Consider the following 21,044-nt stretch of genomic DNA (forward strand, 5'->3'; position numbering starts at 1 on the left):
TATATGAATGTGGATTTATGTGAATTCTATTCACTTTCAATATTTTCTTTTCAACCATTTTGCGATTTCTAGAGAACGACTAGCTAACTGAAGACAGTAGTATACCTGATTCAGAGCAAGAATGAGAAAAGTTGCTGAATATCATAATTAATATCATCAGACCAGAACTTCTGGCCTTATTGCAGTTGACCAATCAGCTGGCACACTCTGATAATTACTTGTATTTCAGAGTTGTGAATTGAAATAAAACTACTTGGTTAGGTTTAAGAAAAGGTCATGTTTTGGGTTAAAAACATTGTATTTCTTAACTTAACTTACTGTAAGTTTGGTAAGTTAAGCATGTCACGTATGTGACGTAAATTAAGTATGTTATATTAGCTAACTTACTTACATACGTAAAGTCTGTAAGTTAACTTATTTACTTAGAAAAAGTCAACAGATGTCTCCTGGATCAAAGTCCTGTGTTTGTTTGACCCATCCATTCACTCTGTCCTCCCTAAGTGGATTTTGTCCTTCTTTACACTTCTTCACCCGATTTCCTCTTTTGCTCCTATCATAACCACTACGGCCACTAGAGGCTTCCACCTTACTTAAAACTTTAATATGGTTCGTAATAATCCCCTCTCAAAGATGACCACTCTGTATTTTTTAGCCTCTACCCGCTGCTGACAAAGGTTTTAAATTAAACCCAAAGCTTGAAACAGTAACTGTGCCATTTGGCGTAGCTTTGCTGTTACTCATTTCAGTTATCTTTGTTGTTTGTGCATTGCAGAAGGTTATCGCCACATGTGCATTAGTGGAAAAGAAAGCGGCCATTGACTCGAGGTCAGAAACTCCACAGAGAACACCTTTGAATATCCATCCATCCATCCATCCATTTCCTTCCGCTTATCCGGGGCCGGGTCGCGGGGGCAGCACAGGGTCCTTCTCCCCAGACACTTTCAGCGCTCCTCCTGGGGAATCCCCGAGGCGTTCCCAGATCCGAGACCGTGGATTATGATCGCTTGTGCACGTGCGTCCTCGTGCACTTGCGTCCTCATGCACTTGCACGGGATGACCAAACAGGGAACCCACTCGTAGAAAAACCTCTCCATAGCGCTACTCGAGGTCAGAAACTCCACAGAGAACCTTTGAATAACATCCACGACAGAAAAATCTGCCCAGAGCCGAGACAGGCCTGGTTCTCTATAACGGCCCATGCTAAAGTCCCCTTTGTGTGTGGTTTTCTCTGAAATCACCATTTCGTTGGCCACTTGAGAATGAATACACCTCTTCCACCAAAACAATCTGTGGTGCCGCAGTAAACAACAGAGCAGACAGGCTCCCCTCCCCACCACACACACACACACACACACACACACACACACACACACACGCACACACACTAGGCATACTGTGGATGTACAGACACACAGTTTCATCTTCCCAAATAAGCTCAATGTTTTTATGAAGGGGATTCCTCAGTTTCCCCGTCACAAACAACCAGGGCTGAATCAGATTTCCGTTAGCGGATCAAAATACAGATAACAAGATCTGTGCTTTGTCCCTGACTCAATGTAAACTCCTATCAGCCAAGTAAGCAATATCTGGAGACAAATATATGAAGAAATGTAGCTCGAACTTTCTTGTGGCAGCGCATATTCCGATCGGCTGTTTTTATAAACGGATCAAATCACACTGACGAGACCCCTTGGCATCCCGCAGAGGACATTTCTGTTGCCTTTTTTGTTTCATGTAGCATCGCGTGACGTTTTAACTCGAACCATAAACCGTCATTTCAGGCACGGCGCTTGGCCATCGACTCATAAGTGCAAAGATGTTTTGGCTGGGCCCCTGCCGCTTCAGTCCTGACATGGTCTTTGGTTGGACTCGGTGCCCTTTGATGAACTGTTTCTTTCTGTTTTTTCATGACAGTCTCTCTAATCAGAGGAGCGCTTGCGATAATAAGTATTGTTATGGTTAGAATTTCGCTCAGGAAATCATAATCATAATCACAGCAGACTGTTTACTTTGCTTCCTAGCTGTGTGTGTTTTTGTCCTTCTGTCAACTATTAAAAAAAGAAGTCAAAGTAAAAGTGCCTTTCAGCTGCTTGTTTTCTGCAATACACGGTGAAAATAAACTTATACATTTTTACATACTCTGATATAAATTCCCAGTAAAAATAATATCCTATTGTCAATATTATATTATTAAAGCTTATTTTTCAGGCTGGTCTGGTCCTGCACTCTCACCTTTCCTACAAAAAAGAATGCACCGTAATTCGTAGATATCCCACTAAATGACTTTGTATGTTATCCACGTAATTATCCACAAGGACGACCACATAAAGCCCAGACAGGGCGTGCTGGAGAGGCAGTGGATGGGTCCAACAAACGTCTATTTTTGAGCCAGGAGACAGCTGTTGGTTCCCTGTGAGAATCAAGAAGTCAATGTTGACTTCTTGATTCTAACGTAGTTACTTGATTGTAATGTAGTTACGTAATTTCGGACGTTATTTTAAACCCAATTGAAAGATTTTTCCTAAACCTAACTACCTTGTTGCCTGTGAAGTTTATTTAAAAAAGACTGTATGCATGTCATGAGAGGACATGAGCACGTGTTGCTGGACTTTTCGTAGTAAAATGCACGAAAAACAGGGGTTACTTTTTGCAGGATATTATACCAACCATTGTCAACAGTACGTAGCATTGTGACTATATTTACATGATTGCTTTAAATCATATTTTATAGGGAACATTTTTATGCCGGATTTGTAGTTCCCTTTTTTCGCACTATTGTATTTTTATAGTTATTGTTTTAATCATAGTTGAACTTTATTTTAAAGGGTTACTTTTTTTTCTTTTTTTCTCACACATTTTGTGAAGTATTTTGTAACCTTGTTCAGATGCGTGCCATACAATTAAAGCTGTCATTATTATTAATATTAATATTAGCCACAACATGTAAAGTACTACAAGCATTGCGTGACTAACAAAAAGCTGTCATTATCTCTTATCTTAATATTAGCCACAACATGTAAAGTACTACAAGCATTAGCAGAGTGATGACAGGTTGGAGAAACTTCTTAAAGGGCACCTGCGTTGTATCTTGGAGACCATTTTTCCAGTCCCGTACATGCACAAGGTAATGTTGACAACTGTTGCTATTTGGAACCTGTCAAACGTTCCTCTGCTCTACAAAAACATTTTTTTTTCTTTATTTAAAGCAAATAAACAACCAGATTTTTCCCTCAAAACCACCAAAATATGTGGCAAAATACCGGGAACATAGAGAGGTTTCAGAAAAATGATATGAATGACAGTACGGCAGCACCAGCACAGACAGTAGCGTTCTTGTCTACAGACGGGCTGATGGAGGAGACTGATGGAGGAGACAGACATCATCTGCGTTGTTGCAGTTTCCAGAGCAGAGCGAGGGATGGAGGATGTAGAGGTTGCCGTTAGGGCTCATTCCATACGCATTTGCAAAGTGGAAGTAGTCCTGCTGAGCGCCCATATGTATGCATATGATTCAAAATACACTCTGATTCCAAAAACAATTAAATAACACATGCAGTGCTGCCACGTAGCTGCAAAGAGGATGTCACTTCTCATGTATTAAACCGTTAAACCGTTTTCAAATAAGTGATGAATGCCAAAAATAATGCAGGAAAAAAGTATTTTGCCTATTTAAAATGAGTTGTGGCTCATTATGGCATACAGAAATAACATTAACACATAGCAGGAAATGTGGTGATGTGCTGTGTGTTTACAGAACAGTGGACTGTGAGTCAGTATGACAGAGGAGATGAAGCCACAGACCACACAGTGTGTTGGTCAGTGCCAACTTTAAGATGAAAACACCAAAGAATTGCAGCTTATCATCAAAATTAAAAAAAAGGGACTTGTGGGTCATCATTTGAATGGCTTTTTGACAAGAGGATATTTGTTTGCCACAGAGACCGGATCACACAAGTTTCGAATAAAGAACAAACAAACATATTTTCTTACTTAGTGCTGATGGTTGGTTCTAGGATCAAGATTTGGATCCGGAGAGTGGACCATGTGCCACTTATTAAACTTGAACAGTGCGCTCAGCGGAGTGCAGATCTTTTTTCATCACCATCCCAGAACAGTCACGAAAAAAACAACTTTAAGCTTTGCTATAACCATCTGTAGTTGTTAGTGGCGTAAGAAAAACACCTTTAAATGTTGAAGTAAATTATTATTTTTATTTTACTAGCCCGGTAGAAAGAAAAAGGTAATACTAAAAGATACAGGATAATCAGGATTGATTTAAAGATAATCCAGATGATATCTGAGTTAACTTCTGTTTCTTATTGTTTTGTATTTTGTTTTTGTAAATCACTTTGTAATCAATGAAAGCCACATGCACTTTTTGTCATCTGAGTACAAGTACCTTGGCAGTGTACTTCAGTATATCGTATATCTGGTTATTTTCATCTCTGACATAAGTATATGTACCTCCAAATGGTAATCAGCTGAAGTAGTACATGTATTTACCGTAAAGTTGTGTTATAGATCATATCAGGGCCTTTAGGTAAGAAAACGATCTCACCTCAAGGTCCATTTAGTAGCTCTTCTGGAGCTTTCGATCATACCACATTATCCTCATCATCAGGTGGAGTTTACCCCTTTTTCATGAAAATGTAGATGATTTCTTTTAAGAGGACTTTAAGGACTGAGCTTTTGATCATATGACATGATTCTCATCAGCTGATGGAGTATATTTCTCAACATTGGATGCAACAGTTGAGAAAACAATCTCACAACATGATCCATTTAGCAGCTTTTCTTGAGCTTTAGGTCGTATAACATGATCTTCATTGGGTCCTGCTGATAAAGGTCAAGCGCTTTGAAACAAAGCATGTTATTTTTCCTCTTTCCCATCATCAGTCATTTTGAGATCACCTGTGACAATCACCACTTCATCAACTCCATTACGTCCCCTGCCATCCTCTCTGTTGTCAGTGTCATCTCTGTTTTCATCATTCCCGCCTACCCATCATCATTTGCATGCCATTCATCATCATCATCCTCACATCCACCTCATGACTACCAGGTGAGTGCCCAATGATGATTAGCAGAACATAGCATTGTTTGTGAATTCACTGTGTGTGGTTTGCTCTCGGCAGGCCATTTTGCACTCCAAACTGATTTAAATTGATGCGTTCGGGAGGGAAACCAAACAGCTCCAGGGCAGCGCGCTCTGTGAAGTAATCTGCTGAAAGTGGTCTGCATGTGTAAAGGAAATCTAGAGAATTAGAGCGGCGGAGAGGCAAAAACACTTAGCTCTTTGTTCATCGGTTGGGGCCTTTAATTCCCCCTATCTGGCGCATACTGAATGTGCAGCCCGGGCGCTCTGATGTGTCATCAGTTCATCAGCATAATGTGCCGAAGGCTCCGGTGACTCCGGTGCGTCCAGCAGACTTGTGGCTTGGCAGAACGGGTACACCGTGCTGTAGAAGTGCTGGTTTGGCTGAGGAATGAGGAGAAAGTGTGTGTGGAATGAATGAAATCTTCTTCCACTGCCATTTTCTGACTGCAGACAAACACTTGACAGGATTTCACCGCCAGGGCTGCAGCGGGCTTAATGATTATTTATTGCCCTCGGTGTCCCTATGTTTAAATGTGAACTCGGTGCATCGTGTTACTAATGGTGGTGATATTTCAGCTGGCCCGGTTTGGCAGAAGGACAAATTCATGCATTTCAATCCTTCCACCAACGCACAATATAGACGCCCATTAGCCGGCTTTCCTCCACAGGACCTTTTTGGGTCAATGTTGGAATGTGTCAGTAAACCGTGTACCTTACCCTGCAAGCTCCTTCTGGAAGCAGCGGTAGATGGATAGGTTTTAGTTTCTGTCACACAGTGATGTCATTCTAAAACAACAGCAGAGCCACAGTCCGGTTTAAGGACTTTAGACTGTCCAATGTATCTGAAGCATAGACATGGAATAGGAGTAAAACAGACCATTCAATTTATTGTAGCAGGATGTTTAGAGCAGCGGTGATTTTTTTTGCCATCGTTGTAGCTGGCTTACTTCCTCAAACTAAAGAGACTTTCAACTTAATGCTTCATTCACTTGTTGCGGTGTAGAAAAGCACATTGCTATCACCACATGTAATCCTGTAAAAAAAACAAAAAACATTGTGGTGGTACATTTGCGAACCACAATATACGGCCAAGTAGATGTTAAAATTGGACAGGTTCCTGTTGTAGGTGTTGCAGTGTTTTTGATGACTTCCTATGTGAAAAGGTAGGAGGGGGGCTGAGGTGGCTGTCCTTTGGTGCAGTGATAGTTCAAGCAAGACTTTGTTTTACATCATCTTCTTGCTGACCTAATCGGATCAGGGTCCCGATTCTCTAAAAAGCATATCAGGCTAAGATCATTTTAGCATTATGATTAATGGGAAACAGGGGTCAAAGTTGGCAGCATAAAGCAAAAGTTCAGTCAGGTACACTTAAGTCAACATATATTGCACAGGGTCACACAGTTAGATTAGTGTCTGCTGTTTGGGAGACCATTAAAAAAGAAATCAAAGAAATGATACATTAAAACTTTTAAATTATAACATTAACAATCCCACAAATACCACATGAAGAGAAGGTCAGGGTGGTGGAGGGATCTGCAGAAGCACATAGAGGTTATATTGGCTTAGCTGTACACCTGCATTGGATGATTGCCGATCAGCTGATTTGAGCGTTACTTTTGGCGCTCTGTGTTAATTGAAGCTGTGCTTAATATGTACTTGTGTTTGACGACATGTTTAACCACTTTATCTGACAGAGGTACAACCATATAATAATCTCTTGTACATAAAACAATATCAAATGTATGTTGTCAATTTTTTGGTTCCATTTGTATTTGAATGAAAACCCCTCTTGCTCTTATACTTATGACAAGTTTGTGGATGTTATGAAGGCCTTGAAGGCAAATAAAAGCACGCTTTACATCTTTTCTCCACTTTGTTCCAACAGGAAGGCCGGCCTCATCCTCTCCCAGCTCAATGAACTCTCCCCCTGGTGTAAGGGTCTTCTTCAGGAGCAGAAGATCGGCCTCCGCAGGATGTCCCTTAAATTCCTGTCCTGCCGCTACACCGACACCAAGGCCTTCGGGCTGAACTGGTCGAACATGGGCCAGGACGTACACAAGGCCTGTGACGAGCAGACGCTCACCGTCATGTACAACGACTACGGCGAGCCCAAGGAGCTGTGAGATAATTAGAGGGTTTCTGTTCGGATGTGTGCGGGATTATGAGAGATCTGTCAAACCCAACAAAGGAAACAAATAAAATGCAGGTTTCATATTTGTTTCCATAAGCTACATGCATTTATGGTTTAATAAGCAAAATGCTAAACAGGACTTGAGATTCGCCAACTATTCTATTCAGCTTCACCACATTATTGGTAAATGTATTCAAACATCTAATCAGAGCATCCAGGAAGATGAGTCTGATAATCATCAAATGAACTGGGGCTTTGTTAATCCTAAACTCTTTACTGTGCTTTGTCTGAGCTATGCTGAAGTCCATTCCTCCCTTGCAATGATGAGATGAAATTAATGCAAACTTGACACAGTCAGCGGGTGCTTCACAATAAAAGCCCTTCTTCTTTCATCGCGATACGGTGCTTAATAATGATGCATGTTTTCTTTGTTATACATCAAAACAATTTGGACTGAAGCAAATAGAGCTGAAGTAAAGCTTTACTTTAATCACAGGGTTGCCAGTTTGATTCCCATGCCGCTCCTGTCCACATGTTGAGGTGTCCCTGGATGAGACACCAAACCCCTAAACCTGCTCCCGATGGTCGGCCATCACCTTACATGGCAGCTCACTGCCATTGGTGTGTCGATGTGTCAATGGGTGAATGAGAGGCAAACTGTAAAGCTCTATAAATGCAGCCATTTACTGTGAAGCAGCTGCAGGCACAAGAAAAAAAATTGTTTACTTAGACACCAAGGCTGCCCTTTTTTACTAAATCAAATGTATGCTTTTAATTTTTAATACTGTAGTGTTTAGTGTGACATTTTGCGAGGAAGGAATGGACAGACCCCAAGAGCACAGACAACCAAAATGAATCAGAAATCATTTTGTAAACAGAGGCACCTTTTGCAGCACGTTGTGCTGAGTGCAGAATGGCCTGAAAAACAGATAACTAACCATGCATTTTATTTCATTGTATTTCTTTGTTGGACTCAATAATCTTGGTTTTAAAACTTTGATACATAAAGTTTTTTGTTTTTTTACCTTTTGTTGTAAAAATCTGTCCTATTACTACTCTAATCTAGATGGGAATGCGCCTGTTTAAAATCTAGACTTTAGTGAAAAATTACAAGATACAAACTTTTGATGTCCAACTAGTTGCCAAAAACATATTGGATATAGCTAATGGCTCCTCCAACCAAACTTCTAACCTAAAGTCAACGCTTTCTTGTCCTAAAGTTTCCAAGAGAAATGGATCCAGGACTTTTGGGGTCTTGTTGGGGGTTTAAAATTCATGGTAGCTTCAGTTTCACCGGTACATTCCAACCATCGGTTCGTATTTTGCTTCTGATGCTCGTTGTACCCAGCAGGTGAACACTTCACAGGCTAAAGCGTCATGTATCTCAGCTGTCACGTGGATTTGGCTGCTGTGTCGTGTGAAGTCGCTTCTACAGTTTTTGGCTATCACTTGTCTTTTTACATATTTTCAAAATGAAGTCAACTTCGCGAGCTAGTACTTATGAACCTGGTTGTGTCCTTCAGACACGTTGAAAAGTTAATGCAGTGCAACGTGTTTAAGGAAGTGGCATATAGCGATACTGGGGAAAGAAGGGTTACCCTGTTCATAAGACAGAGATGAGGTAGAGGTTTATCTAGACAGAACAAAAACAAATATATGGTCTGCTGGCAGTTATTTTAGTAGCATAGACATTCAAAACAAACCTTGTACATAGCATCATCAAAATGTTTTAGCGTTATATCCTGCTGAATGTATTATTGAATGTTTGCATTTTAAAGGAGTTTTACAGAATAACAGGTATCACAGAGGAAGTACACAGATGAGTTCATTTTCTCTCCATTTTCAATAAAACCTGCCAAAACATTTGACAGTATTTGCTTATATTATTCAAAATCTAACCAATGAGCGCTTCTCAAAGTGGTAATTCTGTATTGAAACTGCAAATTAACTGTGTCTTAAAGGGTAACTTTGCAATTATTTTCAAGCTCAACCCTATTTTCGGATGTTTTTGTGCCTGTGGGGGATTTTTTTCGTAGTTTCTTTATGATCCTGTCAAGGCTAAAGAAACCATAAAACTTTTGCACTTATCAGTCGTAGTTTTGGACCTCAACCTCATTTATGATTGCAGATTTAAGGATTAATTCCAACGATCAAGCGAGTTATATTGCAATATTCAGTCTTAACATTTGAAATTGGACTTCCAAGCCAAGATATAGAGAAAATAAGTCCAGAATTTGTAGTCACTTTGAGCAAAAACATCTGAATATTGGGTCCAAGTACCAAAGTTCCCCTTTAATGTTTTCAACTGCTTCTCTGTATATTAAAACTTCATGCAATAACGTCATTAAACGGATTCATCCGACATTTCCACTAATACTGTGCTTTTATCGTGAGTATATTTGAACTTTTGCTCGACCTGTGTTATTATTATTCTATCATTGTGCAGTGGTCATGTTGGAGATTGATGTCGAAGAAATGCAAATTGTATATTAGCTGTTGGTTTTTAACAAATCTCATATGTGAATACTAAAATGGAGCACTTTTAGATTTTTGTATAGGCAGCAAAGTATTTCATAAATACATCACATTACAGCGCAGTACAGTGTTTATTCTTCTGTATGGAAATGTTCAACAGGTGATATTTTACATTTCCCCGTGCTTCAGAAGACACAGTATTGTCTTGTTATATCTGTCGTGTACCTTAGTCTAGCAATTGGATTATTGATTACAGTTGTGATGTGAAGAGCGGAGGGTTTTATACAGTCAACGATATGACTTGAACGTTAAACGCAACAAGATGGAGACCTCTGGGAGAAATGTGAACCAACCATCTACTATCTGCATGATAATATTTTGACTATACTATACTATCATAAACATCACTTTTTTTCACTTTGATCTTTGCTACGTCAAAGGACAATAAAGAATATGTATGAAAAGTGGCTGTATCGATGTTCTTCAACCGTCAGATTTGTTTGTGATACTTGGTTTTCCACGCTCTTGAATTACAATTGTGCGCATAAAAAAACTAAAACACACTCTTTCCGAGATTTCCAGTTGGGTCGGCACAGTTCTCGCTGAAGCCAGCAGCTGAGCTCGGCTCTGATGTCAACACTTCAACACAACTGTGATGTAATAATCAAGTCAAAGGTTTTCCACAGAAAAATGAACTGACGGTGAGATACAGTCAAAATAGGCCTGTTATCGAATCTGTAATGTATGGTAAAGAAAATAAAACAAAATTGGGACCCCACTGCCTCTGATCATTTTCATTTATATATATATATATATATATATATCTGAAGCTCAAGTATTATGGTTATATTTGCACTGCATTCTGATACAGATCTGTAATCAAACCCTACCTGACAGCTTGGTGGTACTGTAAAAACCCTATCAGATTACACAGACCAAGTGCATTTTTTTAAACTAAATTACCAGAGTTGTTGCTCCGGTATACCACGTACAGAAAAAAGTGGCTATATGTCAGCCATATCTATTAATCTTGCTATAAGACAATGAAAAATGTCCATGATGGAAACCTTTCAGATAGTCACAGCTATCAATATAATGCCATGGTAAGGCCATTGTAAAAAAAAAATATATATATATATATATATTTATATTATGGAGGGGAGGGGAGTAAATGTTCCAAGAGAAATAAATCTTGAATTCTGCGATAAAAGTTGTACTTTATGGAAAAACGTGGATGTTTTATGAGATTAAAGTAGCAAATTTATGAGCAAAAACATCAAAAATTTAGGAGATTATTAAATCATCAATTTGGTCTGTCTGTGTCATTTCTGAAAATAATGCTGGCATCGGTATTCATTGTACTTTATCCTGAAATTAGACCTGCTGCAGATTCAATTTTGCCAATAGGTTGTCAGATGAATTCGGAAGATTGCTGTTTCTGAATCATCGTCGTCTCCGATGGGCGTCCTTTGAGCTAGGTGAAGGTCCTCATGAACACATGTACATGTTTTCTTGTGTTCTTACTGTGTTATTTTATAATCATAAATAAAAACCAATATGGTAGAAGTAACAGGAAATTGGAAACGAAAAAGTCCTATCTTAAAAGACGTGTCTTTAATTTCAGCACAGCCAACATTAAAAAGAGAGGACAACAACACAACAGAAATAACGTAATTCCTTTGTTGAAACACAGATTATGGTGAATTCCGTCCTTTTGCAGACTTTGTCATAAATGTATCACTTTTTCTTAGATTGGCCCTAACACGCCATCGTAGATCTCTGACAGCCGATTCATACCGGGATTACTAGGTTAAGGATTTTGCACTCAGTCTCTCATCAAATTTCTGATTTATATTTAAATGTTCCTAAAACATATGCCAACAATCAATAGAATATCAATATTTACAATTCCTGTTTTGAAGGCAACTCAAATATCCCATGACATAGTAACGGGAAAAATACAACACATAGCACCTTTAGACTTTTTTCATTCAGTCATTTCAAATCTAAAGCTGAGCTAGGGTTGATCACTGCGTATATCATGAGATACAAATATCTGTATGATAGGAAACGTTGTTCATTGTTTTCAATTATTTTTGTTAAGAAACCATGTCAAAAAAGTGTTTGTGTGTGTGTGTGTGTGTGTGTGTGCTGTGGAGTGAGCCAAATTTCACTGTAGCATTTTATTATACGTATATAAGTACATGCATTGAAACCAAACAAAAGACACCTCCTCTGTTAATGAACATAAATCAATCAATCAAGACTTTTTATAGGGGTCCATATAAAGTTGCTATTTATTTCATATAGAGTATAAAGTACTGTAAAATATCACAGAGAACATGATTACACATTTTTTTTTTGGATAGATACAACATGTGGTTCTTCATCATTTCTGGCTAACGAATACCAGAACCTGACATACATACATGCAAGCAGGAGAAAAGTTTCAAGTCCGTGTTGAGCAAAATAAAAGCCCGGCCTACACAAAAGTCTTCTTTTTTATCTTGATTTTTGGTTTATCTTACGTTTAACCACTGATTTTCCGACTCCGACATAACAACTTTAAGTGCTTCTTTGTTTCAGTGGAAATCCATAATAGTTCTGACACTAATATTTAACATTTTCCCAACTTTCCACATTTCGATTTGGAAGTAATCTTTTGTAATTCCGGAAAAGTTGACGTGAATGTCATGTACATACAGAAGATACATGTTTGGGAAGCCCTCTGTAACGCCATATGGTACAGATCGTGGTATAAATAAAGTGTTGACTAATAAAGTGATCTGTTAAGATATGTGAGGTGAGCCAAATATATTAGTCTATACATGTTAGTCTTTACAGGTTGGATGGATCCTTTTACATTCCTTCGGGATCTGATGATGGAGATTGTGTTTTAGTATTTGGGAGGATTTGTTTGGGTTCGCCATGAGGACGCTAGAGATAATGTTTTTGTTTTTTTCAGGCGTCTTCTTTGCCCAGTCGACTTAGATTTGACAAGTCCTCATTTGGTTTTGAATAGCCATCAGAGTTAAAGAACTGAATTGTTTTGGCGTTTGTGCGGTATTAAAGGTGGTACTTTCAAATACTTTCATGGAATTGTATTGTTTCTCCTCTAAGTAGATGTTACGGTGAACACGGTTTGCAGCAGTAGCTCTTATTGAAAGGTATGTACAGTTATTTTGCATTTTTTATCCCTATGGACTCATCAAGTCCAGAAAAGTATTTTAATCCACTTACAACAGCAATTTGAACCAATTCTGATGACTTAATTTGTACAGGAGTGGATGGACTGCTTTTCTACCTCAATGTTTCCTGACTGATGGTCTCCTTTTTGAAATAGAATCTTCTACACAGGAGAAAGAAAAAAAAATGTTCACGTGTGGATGTTTTTGTGCGGGAAGGAATCCCGTTTCCTTAAAACCCACATGACTCATATGTGATGCCTTTAAACAGCAAATTCGCTTAGGATGAAATAAAAAACAGGCTTTTATTGTGTGAAGTCTGACTCCAATTGCGTTCTCCGCATTACAAATGTGAAAAATGTCATGTTTTTGTTGTTTGTGTGTTGTGGTGTGTACTCTGTGGTTTGACTGTGTTTAACACAAGTTCAGCCCCTTTCATCCCTTCCATCTTATTGAATTCCTCCTCCTCCTCCTCCTCCTCCTCCTCCTCCTCCTCCTCCTCCTCCTCCTCCCGAGTCCTTGGCTCTGCTCTTATTCTCCTCGGCGTCCGGATCACGGCAAGTGCACTCGTCCTGGTTGCAGTCCGCCCCGAACTGAATGACCTGTAGGCAAATAAGAACAACATTCAGCTGGTTTCCCTGTTCAAGATGGCTTTGGTGGAATCTGATAAAATCCTGTGCATATATATATATATATATATATATATATATATATATATATATATATACACAGCGGCTAAAATAAGTATTGAACACGTCACCATTTTATTCAGTAAATATATTTCTAAAGGTGCTATTGACATGAAATTTTCACCAGATGTCGGTAACAACCCAAGTAATCCATACATACAAAGAAAACCAAACAAATAAGTTCAGAAATTAAGTTATGTGTAATAAAATGGAATGACACAGGGAAAAAGTATTGAACACGCTTACTGAAATTTATTTAATGCTTCGTACAAAAGCCTTTGTTGGTAATGACAGCTTCAAGACGCCTCCTGTATGGAGAAACTAGTCGCATGCATTGCTCAGGTGTGATTTTGGCCCATTCTTCCTCACAAAGAGTCTTCAAATCTTGAAGGTTCCGTGGGCCTCTTCTATGAACTCTGATCTTTAGTTCTTTCCATAGATTTTCTATTGGATTCAAGTCAGGTGATTGGCTGGGCCATTCTAGCAGCTTTATTTTCTTTCTCTGAAACCAATTGAGAGTTTCCTTGGCTGTGTGTTTGGGATCATTGTCTTGCTGAAATGTCCACCCTCGTTTCATCTTCATCATCCTGGTAGATGGCTGATCAAGAATGTCTCGGTATATTTTTCCATTCATCCTTCCTTCAATTATATGAAGTTTGCCAGTGCCGTATGCTGAAAAACAGCCCCACACCATGATGTTCCCACCTCCAAACTTCACTGTTGGTATGGTGTTTTTGGGGTGATGTGCAATGCCATTTGATCCAAACATGGTGTGTATTATGGCATCCAAAGAGCTGCAAAACTGCAGCAAACTTTAAACAAGCTTCAACATGCTTTTTCTTCAACAATGGAGTCTTGCGTGCTGAGCGTGCATACAGGCCACGGCGGTTGAGTGCATTACTTATTGTTTTCTTTGAAACAATTGTACCTGCTAATTCCAGGTCTTTCTGAAGCTCTCCACAAGTGGTCCTCAGCTCTTGGACAACTCTTCTGATAATTATTTTCACTCCTCTGTCAGAAATCTTGCGAGGAGCACCTGGTCGTGGCCAGTTTATGGTGAAATGATGTTCTTTCCACTTCCGGATTATGGCCCCAACAGTGCTCACTGGAACATTCAGAAGTTTAGAAATCCTTCTGTAACCAATGCAAGGTCTTGGGAGAGCTCTTTGCTTTTACCCATCATGAGATGTTTCTTGTGTGACACATTGGTAATGAGACACCTTTTATAGGCCATCAGTTGGGACTGAATCTGTCATTCCGTTTTATTACACATAACTTATTTGTTTGGTTTTCTTTGTATGTATGGATTACTTGGGTTGTTACCGACATCTGTTGAAAATTTCATGTCAATAGCACCTTTAGAAATATATTTACTGAGAAAAATGGTGACGTGTTCAATACTTATTTTACCCGCTGTATATATATAAAGCAGCGGGGAAAGAGCAAATATGACCTACTCCAGTGCGAGTAAGTGGAACAAAAGCGTAGAAGAGAAGGATGGAAAGCAGCGGGGAAAGAGCAAATATTACATCAGGGCTTTCAGTGAGAGAAGCATCACTGAAAAATGCACTAGTTCAGGAGTTCTTCCCCACAGGGCTGTAACATTTCAACTGTAGCAAAGAGCACGGCTTTGAATGGCAAAAACAGACAATAAAAAATAAAAAAACATTGTTCCCCCAACCCGGCGGCTAGTGGCCGCGGTCCACAGCTTCTTCCATCGCGTTTGTGCTGAAAGGTAAAACGCCGCTTAGTAACCCGAGCGGCGGTCTTAGTGGACCTGTTGTGTTTCCTCACAGTTTCAAAGAGAACCCCAACTGCCCCCCGGAGGCCGATAAAGCGCATGATGTCAAATGGTTCAACCTGGCCTCCGAATGGCGAGAAAAACCTTGAGGGTCTTCGGGGAGGGGGGGGGCAGGGAGCGGGAGCGGCGGAGGTGAGCGGATGAACACATGTTAAGAATCAACAACGGGAGGCTGCCAGTTCTGGTCTAGGAAGCGAGCCATCACCACAGGTTGCAAAATAAACTCTGGTGCCCCGCGAAGCAGTCTGTTGCAAGAAATGTAAACATTCGCTCCCGGAGGGAAGGAGTGAGGAGGGAGATTGGGAGAGGGAGAAAAGGGAGAAAGGAGAGTGGGAGGCAGAGAGAGGGAGACAAATAAGGACGACTGCAAGCGAGGGGAGTGGGAGGCAGCGGATGTTCGGCCTTTCGCTGCTGTTTGCACTCGGTGGTGTCGGAGGGAGACGGGTTGACAGCGGAGGGCCTTCGTCCTCAAGCTTTCCCAAGCTTTCACTTTAAAAATGCCAGGAGTCCCATTTTAACAGGAATTGGCGCGGCCATTAAATGTTTCCTTTAACATCTTGATTCACCGAAGCGGGTGCAGAGCGAGCCAAGCAACGCTCCACCATCTGATGGGGGCTTGTTTTTTGCCTCACCCGTGGAAACCAAAGCCAAGTCTTCTGGCTCGTTCGTGGCCTCCCTGCTGTTTGCTGCAACATTCACGAAAACCCAATTCATGTGACAAGAAACGGCCCTCGAAGTGATGAATTCAGCCCCTCGCAATCAATCAAAAGAACAAGCGTAAAAGCTTCAAACTAAAAAAAAAAAAAAAAAAAGCTCTTTGCTGTTTTTACGACCTTGGCCCTTTGTTGGAATAAAACACAGACTCCAGTTAACAAATCAAATGGAGATTGTGTGTTTCCATAGATGGTGCGGCAGCTCCAATCTTCTCTTCTGGAGTTTCCCCGTTGGCCGACGACCGAATCCCACCTGAATCATCACTCATGTATCCCTCCTCCCTTGTCATTGCTCCGACTCCCCCCCCGCCCCCTCGTAAATAAAACCAATACTGCCTGAATTCCATAAAAAGGCCTCAGCTGGCCCCTATTAGACGGATCCAGACGGAAATAGATATGAATATTGATTCAAATATTTGATGGGGTTCATGCCTGGGTGACTCATCCCGCCAGATAGCGGAACAATCAGTGTAGTGGCCACATTACTTGCAGAATAAGGTTAAAAAAATTGAACCCGCCTGTGTGTGTTAATGATTGATACGTACCAAAACTGAAGCAAATTGTTTGTTTGTTTTTGCCTGTTTGGCAGCAGAGTAACTACGTGATGTGGGTCACACTGTTTTGGAAACCCTTGATTCACTACACCTGCACCAGTCGAGCCACGTGGAAACAGAGTTCTGTGAATGGCGTCGCTCTGCAGGATGCCGCCTCTCACAGCGGTTCACTTGACTCCCTCGCCAAGTGAACAGTGGCAGACTAGACCGCAGACCGCCAGACACCTCGTTGCACCCGCCACTATACCCTCCAACCCCATCCCCCGAAAGAGCAGTTAGTGGCAGTCTGGCAGCTCATTTATTCTGATGGCAGCTACAGACTCGCTGAACTCCTTCCTCATTTAGGAAGGAGCTGCCAGTGAGTCATGGCGTGCCGCGGACATGAAGGAGACAGCCGAGGACCGGGCCAACTGTAGGCCCTAGGAATTAATAGGCAGGGCCCCCGTGAATGAGTGTCATGAATATGTGGCTGTACAGTAGCCAAATAGGGTATAGTGATGGGGGGTGGGGGGGTTACTTCCCAAATGTCCACATGGGAGAGAAGTTCTAGTGAAAGCACAGAAAATAGGGAGGAAAAAAACCAAAAAGAGGTGTTTATGTAGAAGCAGTTGAGGGAATGAGTGGCCTGGTTTCCACCGCTGGCCCGACCCCGGGGCTTGCTCATTATTATTCATACCATTCCTCTTAGCCACCCAACACAGCAATCATTGAGAGCAATTAGTGTATAATGTGATGCATTTGCATTTGTGGATAGCACGAACAAGCAATCGTCGGGGGAGCGTGTGCTAGGACGGTTTAACACGAAAGATACCCAATGTATTTGTTAAACTGATTAAGTCAAATATTTTTTTTTTTTGAAAAAGCAGTTGGATGCAGGTCTACACCACAAACAAAAAATGTTTTTCGTCTCCATTTGAGATGCTTTGAATTTAGTAAATTTTGGGCTGCCAACACAGTAATACAATGCGGTCAGCTAAAACTGTGTAATAGGAGAAAGTCTCATCAGGTATAGTATGCCCATAGCTAAGTTAGTCGTAGAATCAGACGTAGTTGGACGATTCAAACATCTAGACCCTGGCAAGTGTTCTGACGCCCTGAACCCCGACTTGTTCACTCTGCAAGGGAGCTTAATGCAAGAGTTGAGAAGGCGTACGCCGGCGTGCGGTGTTGAAAACCTGCTTATTTACCATTTGAGTGGAAAAGCCGGAGGGCACAAGTCTCCTCTGTTGTTTTAAGTACAGATGAGGGAGACTAAATAGGTGCAGTCGTTAACAGGAGAGAGGGAAAAGTAGCAGGGATCTGTGTTTGTTTGCTTAGTCCAAGTCTCCTGCGTAGCGGCGCGGTGCTCCTGCCAAGAGAGACAGATTTCTACTACAGTAAACAGGAAGAATCTGGCTTTGAATCCAGCTCCCGGCCTCTGAGCTCCATCTCGATTGCAAGATGCGAGACCTGGAGCCAGCCAAACAACACTTTGCCACCTTTTAAACAAAAGTGGACGGAAATTGTGAAGTTGTATCATATCTGTTGTAAGAGAACCCCAACATGTATGGTTATTTTTTTAAACAGAGACAGATGGTAGGAAAGTGATGGAAAGCAATCTTTCTCTTCCTACGTAAATAGGGCAGACGGGAGGTGTGGAGTTGGAAATGTCTGTTTGTGTACCTTTCTGGTGGAGAGTGTGGACGGGCAGCAGTCTCCTCCATCATACTGGCAGTAGGCCCGGTTGTTGATGGTGTCACACCAGCCGTCCCCTCCAAAAGGCTAGAGACAAGTTACAAACAAGGAACAGTGTTAATGGTCTCCCTAATATGATAATTTGACCTCAAACAGCATGGAAGGCTGAGAAGGCCAAAAAGAAAAAAAGAACTTCCCAGAAAAAAGTTTAGTCATATACATTGATGATGTTAGGAGCAAAATCTCATGAAACAGATCAAAATAAACACTCATGCAGCATAATTCAAGCCCAATCCAAGTTGTTCATTTGCTTTGACAAAGCTTACACAGAAGCCAATGACAGAGGGGGACTTCTGTCTATTGAACAAGATGAAGGCGGGCCTTTGATTCAATGCACGAGCAGGCCATTTATTTAGCAAAGAGTTCACATTCACTTTACTTTAGTGGCTACATCAACTCAGCCTTTTGCTGCAGGCATCAAGGCGAAGCACCCTGGGGTTAACAAGTTCAATGCATATGAAGCAATGATGTCAATGTTAGGGAAGGTTTAATGCTAAGGTCAGTTTACATTAATCCTTCAAGGTAGCTTGCAGAACATTTGTATGATGCTTGCATATCATGAGGACGGACAGGATGTTGGTTGAGCCTTCATGGCCTAATCTCTATGAACAGATATCTGCATGTGATTGCAGAATCTGTAGGCAACGGGACAAGATTGTGGTGGAAGAAGCGTTCTGGTTTCGGTTTGTAGTAGCATTTACCAGCTCACGTTCGATCGGGTTTGGTTGCATGCAGGTAAACAATCCGTGTGGGGAGCAAAAGAGGCAGACCGAATTGGCCAAAATGCAACCAACGTACCAGTCGGCTAACGTCTGACGACGATTTAGCATTTCAGTAGCTTGGCTTATTGGCTTTTTTGTGGATCAACCTGGTCGTAGACGTGGTCTCGCTACTCAAACTATATTACATGCATTGCTAATCGAAACATTGACCAGCACACAGAGGAGGAAGTCTTAGCCCGGATATCTTTTATCCATTGTCGCTACACCGGCTCCCCGAAGAATTCACTCCCTAGAGGCTAAATCATTGTCTGGTAGATAGACAATGGGTTCAGAGATTGGTGTTGGCCGAACTCCGTGAACATTGCAGAAACTATTAAAAGCTGGAGAAGGTAAAGGGTATATGTGGTTGCCTATGGTGCTTAACAATTATGACTTTGTAGTTTGATGTTTGCTACGTTAGTCATTTGGATGGTGTCGTACCATTTGTTTAAAGTCTGAACTGCATGATCTGGCCGTGGTGATCGAAACATCATATCGAGCGCCCTGGTAAACGAACCGAGACCTGCTTGCACAAGTAGAAATGGCCTTCACTTCTGGAGACTTTTAGAAGACATGGAGGGAAAACTGTTTCTTTTGGCATTGCGGGATAAACAATAAGACAAACTGACACAGATTAATTTAGTGTAATCAAGCAAAGAGGTTTATTTTTATGTCTCATTTAGCTGACCTTGTATTTAAAAGAGGATAGATAGAATAGACAGATAGGTATGCTTCATCTTACTTAGAATACCTGTTAATGACAATTCCTCAAACTGTTTTTCAAAGTGTACTTTGGCCAGTGTGGGAGTCCTTCTGGAGCGGCACGCAAATTTGGGGAATTTAAGCTACATAGAATCTTAAACACGTCATGATGAAAACCTTTTTTTAATGTTTTAGGCAAAACCTTGAGGGCTTCTCTGAAGTGCCAGCAATATGAAAATAAGTGCCGGGTGCCAAAGATACTTTTGGCTTTCTCCAACGAGCTGATGGAGTCATTTCAAAGGCTTGGGGCTCTACCTAACCTGCGCGGGGGGAGAGAGCAGCTGCTGAGAAGATTTCTGCCGTTCTCTCTTCACTTCAAAGAACTCCCTGCTTGACGAATCCCCATGCCTTTCCCAGCTAAACTGCCGTGGCATAAATAAATCTATTTAATCGTTCCGTTTCTGAGTAAATACTTTACCAGCAATTGCACCAGATGCCTCACCCAAATCACTACAAGTGCGTGAATCTGAATTGCCTTTATAGTCTAGGAGAGTCGTGCAAAATGCAGACTTGCTTAGCCTGCTGTCAGTTTTGTTTGAATCTTACATATTTACATAGTCGAGCTTTGTTGTGGGTTTGATCTCCTTTTTACATACACTACTTTTCTGGATAAAGACTGTTTAAATTAGCGGACCCACCACTTTGCCAAGTTGAGGTTAATTTTGAGGTCAGGGCTCATGTTGAGGTTAATTATTATTTACATTCCCTTCCAAGCACCTTACTCTCATCAGAAATGCACTGACCCGAGAACAGTATTAAACTTGCCAGAGTTGGCTGCGTACCTTATTCCCCTAATGGGTAATTAAAAGGTCAACTGGTTTGTGTATTACCATAATACAGTAACTCCCTTCAAATCAGCGTAAACAAGAGCATAAGCAGCCAACCCCCACAACCTCGCTTACATAAATACTCACCTCTTGGCATTGGCTGGCTATAGTGGAACGTTTGCTGTCATCAGCACCAGCTAAGCTCTTCATCAGAACATTATAAAACACAGATATGTCAAGCAGCAATTTATTCATTTTTCACTTCCTACCAGGTATCCTTATCATTCCTTTAATAGCAGACATTTTATCATCTCCGGTTTGCCCTTCTTGCCCAGAGCTTTCTGAAAACTGTTTGGGGGAGTGTGAGGTCTGCC

The 21,044-nt window shown here is 41.0% G+C and overlaps 2 protein-coding genes across 2 annotated transcripts in view; one reads left to right on the forward strand and one right to left on the reverse strand.

Moving 5' to 3' along the window:
- astn1 (astrotactin 1) overlaps window positions 1-7,490 on the forward strand; it is a 407,842-nt gene extending 400,352 nt beyond the window's left edge. The window contains exon 24 of the mRNA XM_054603250.1: window positions 6,984-7,490. Within this exon, the coding sequence (XP_054459225.1) occupies window positions 6,984-7,221 (238 nt within the window). The 3' untranslated portion in view covers window positions 7,222-7,490. The remainder of the gene's footprint in view (window positions 1-6,983) is intronic.
- A 4,497-nt stretch (window positions 7,491-11,987) lies between these two features.
- Window positions 11,988-21,044, reverse strand: part of pappa2 (pappalysin 2) — a 91,331-nt gene continuing 82,274 nt past the window's right edge. Inside the window, 2 exon segments of the mRNA XM_054603249.1 lie at window positions 11,988-13,491; window positions 18,309-18,407. Coding sequence (XP_054459224.1) covers window positions 13,339-13,491; window positions 18,309-18,407 — 252 coding nt within the window. The 3' untranslated portion in view covers window positions 11,988-13,338.

This window comes from Anoplopoma fimbria, chromosome 8 (assembly GCF_027596085.1).
Source record: "Anoplopoma fimbria isolate UVic2021 breed Golden Eagle Sablefish chromosome 8, Afim_UVic_2022, whole genome shotgun sequence".
NCBI lineage: Eukaryota > Metazoa > Chordata > Actinopteri > Perciformes > Anoplopomatidae > Anoplopoma > Anoplopoma fimbria.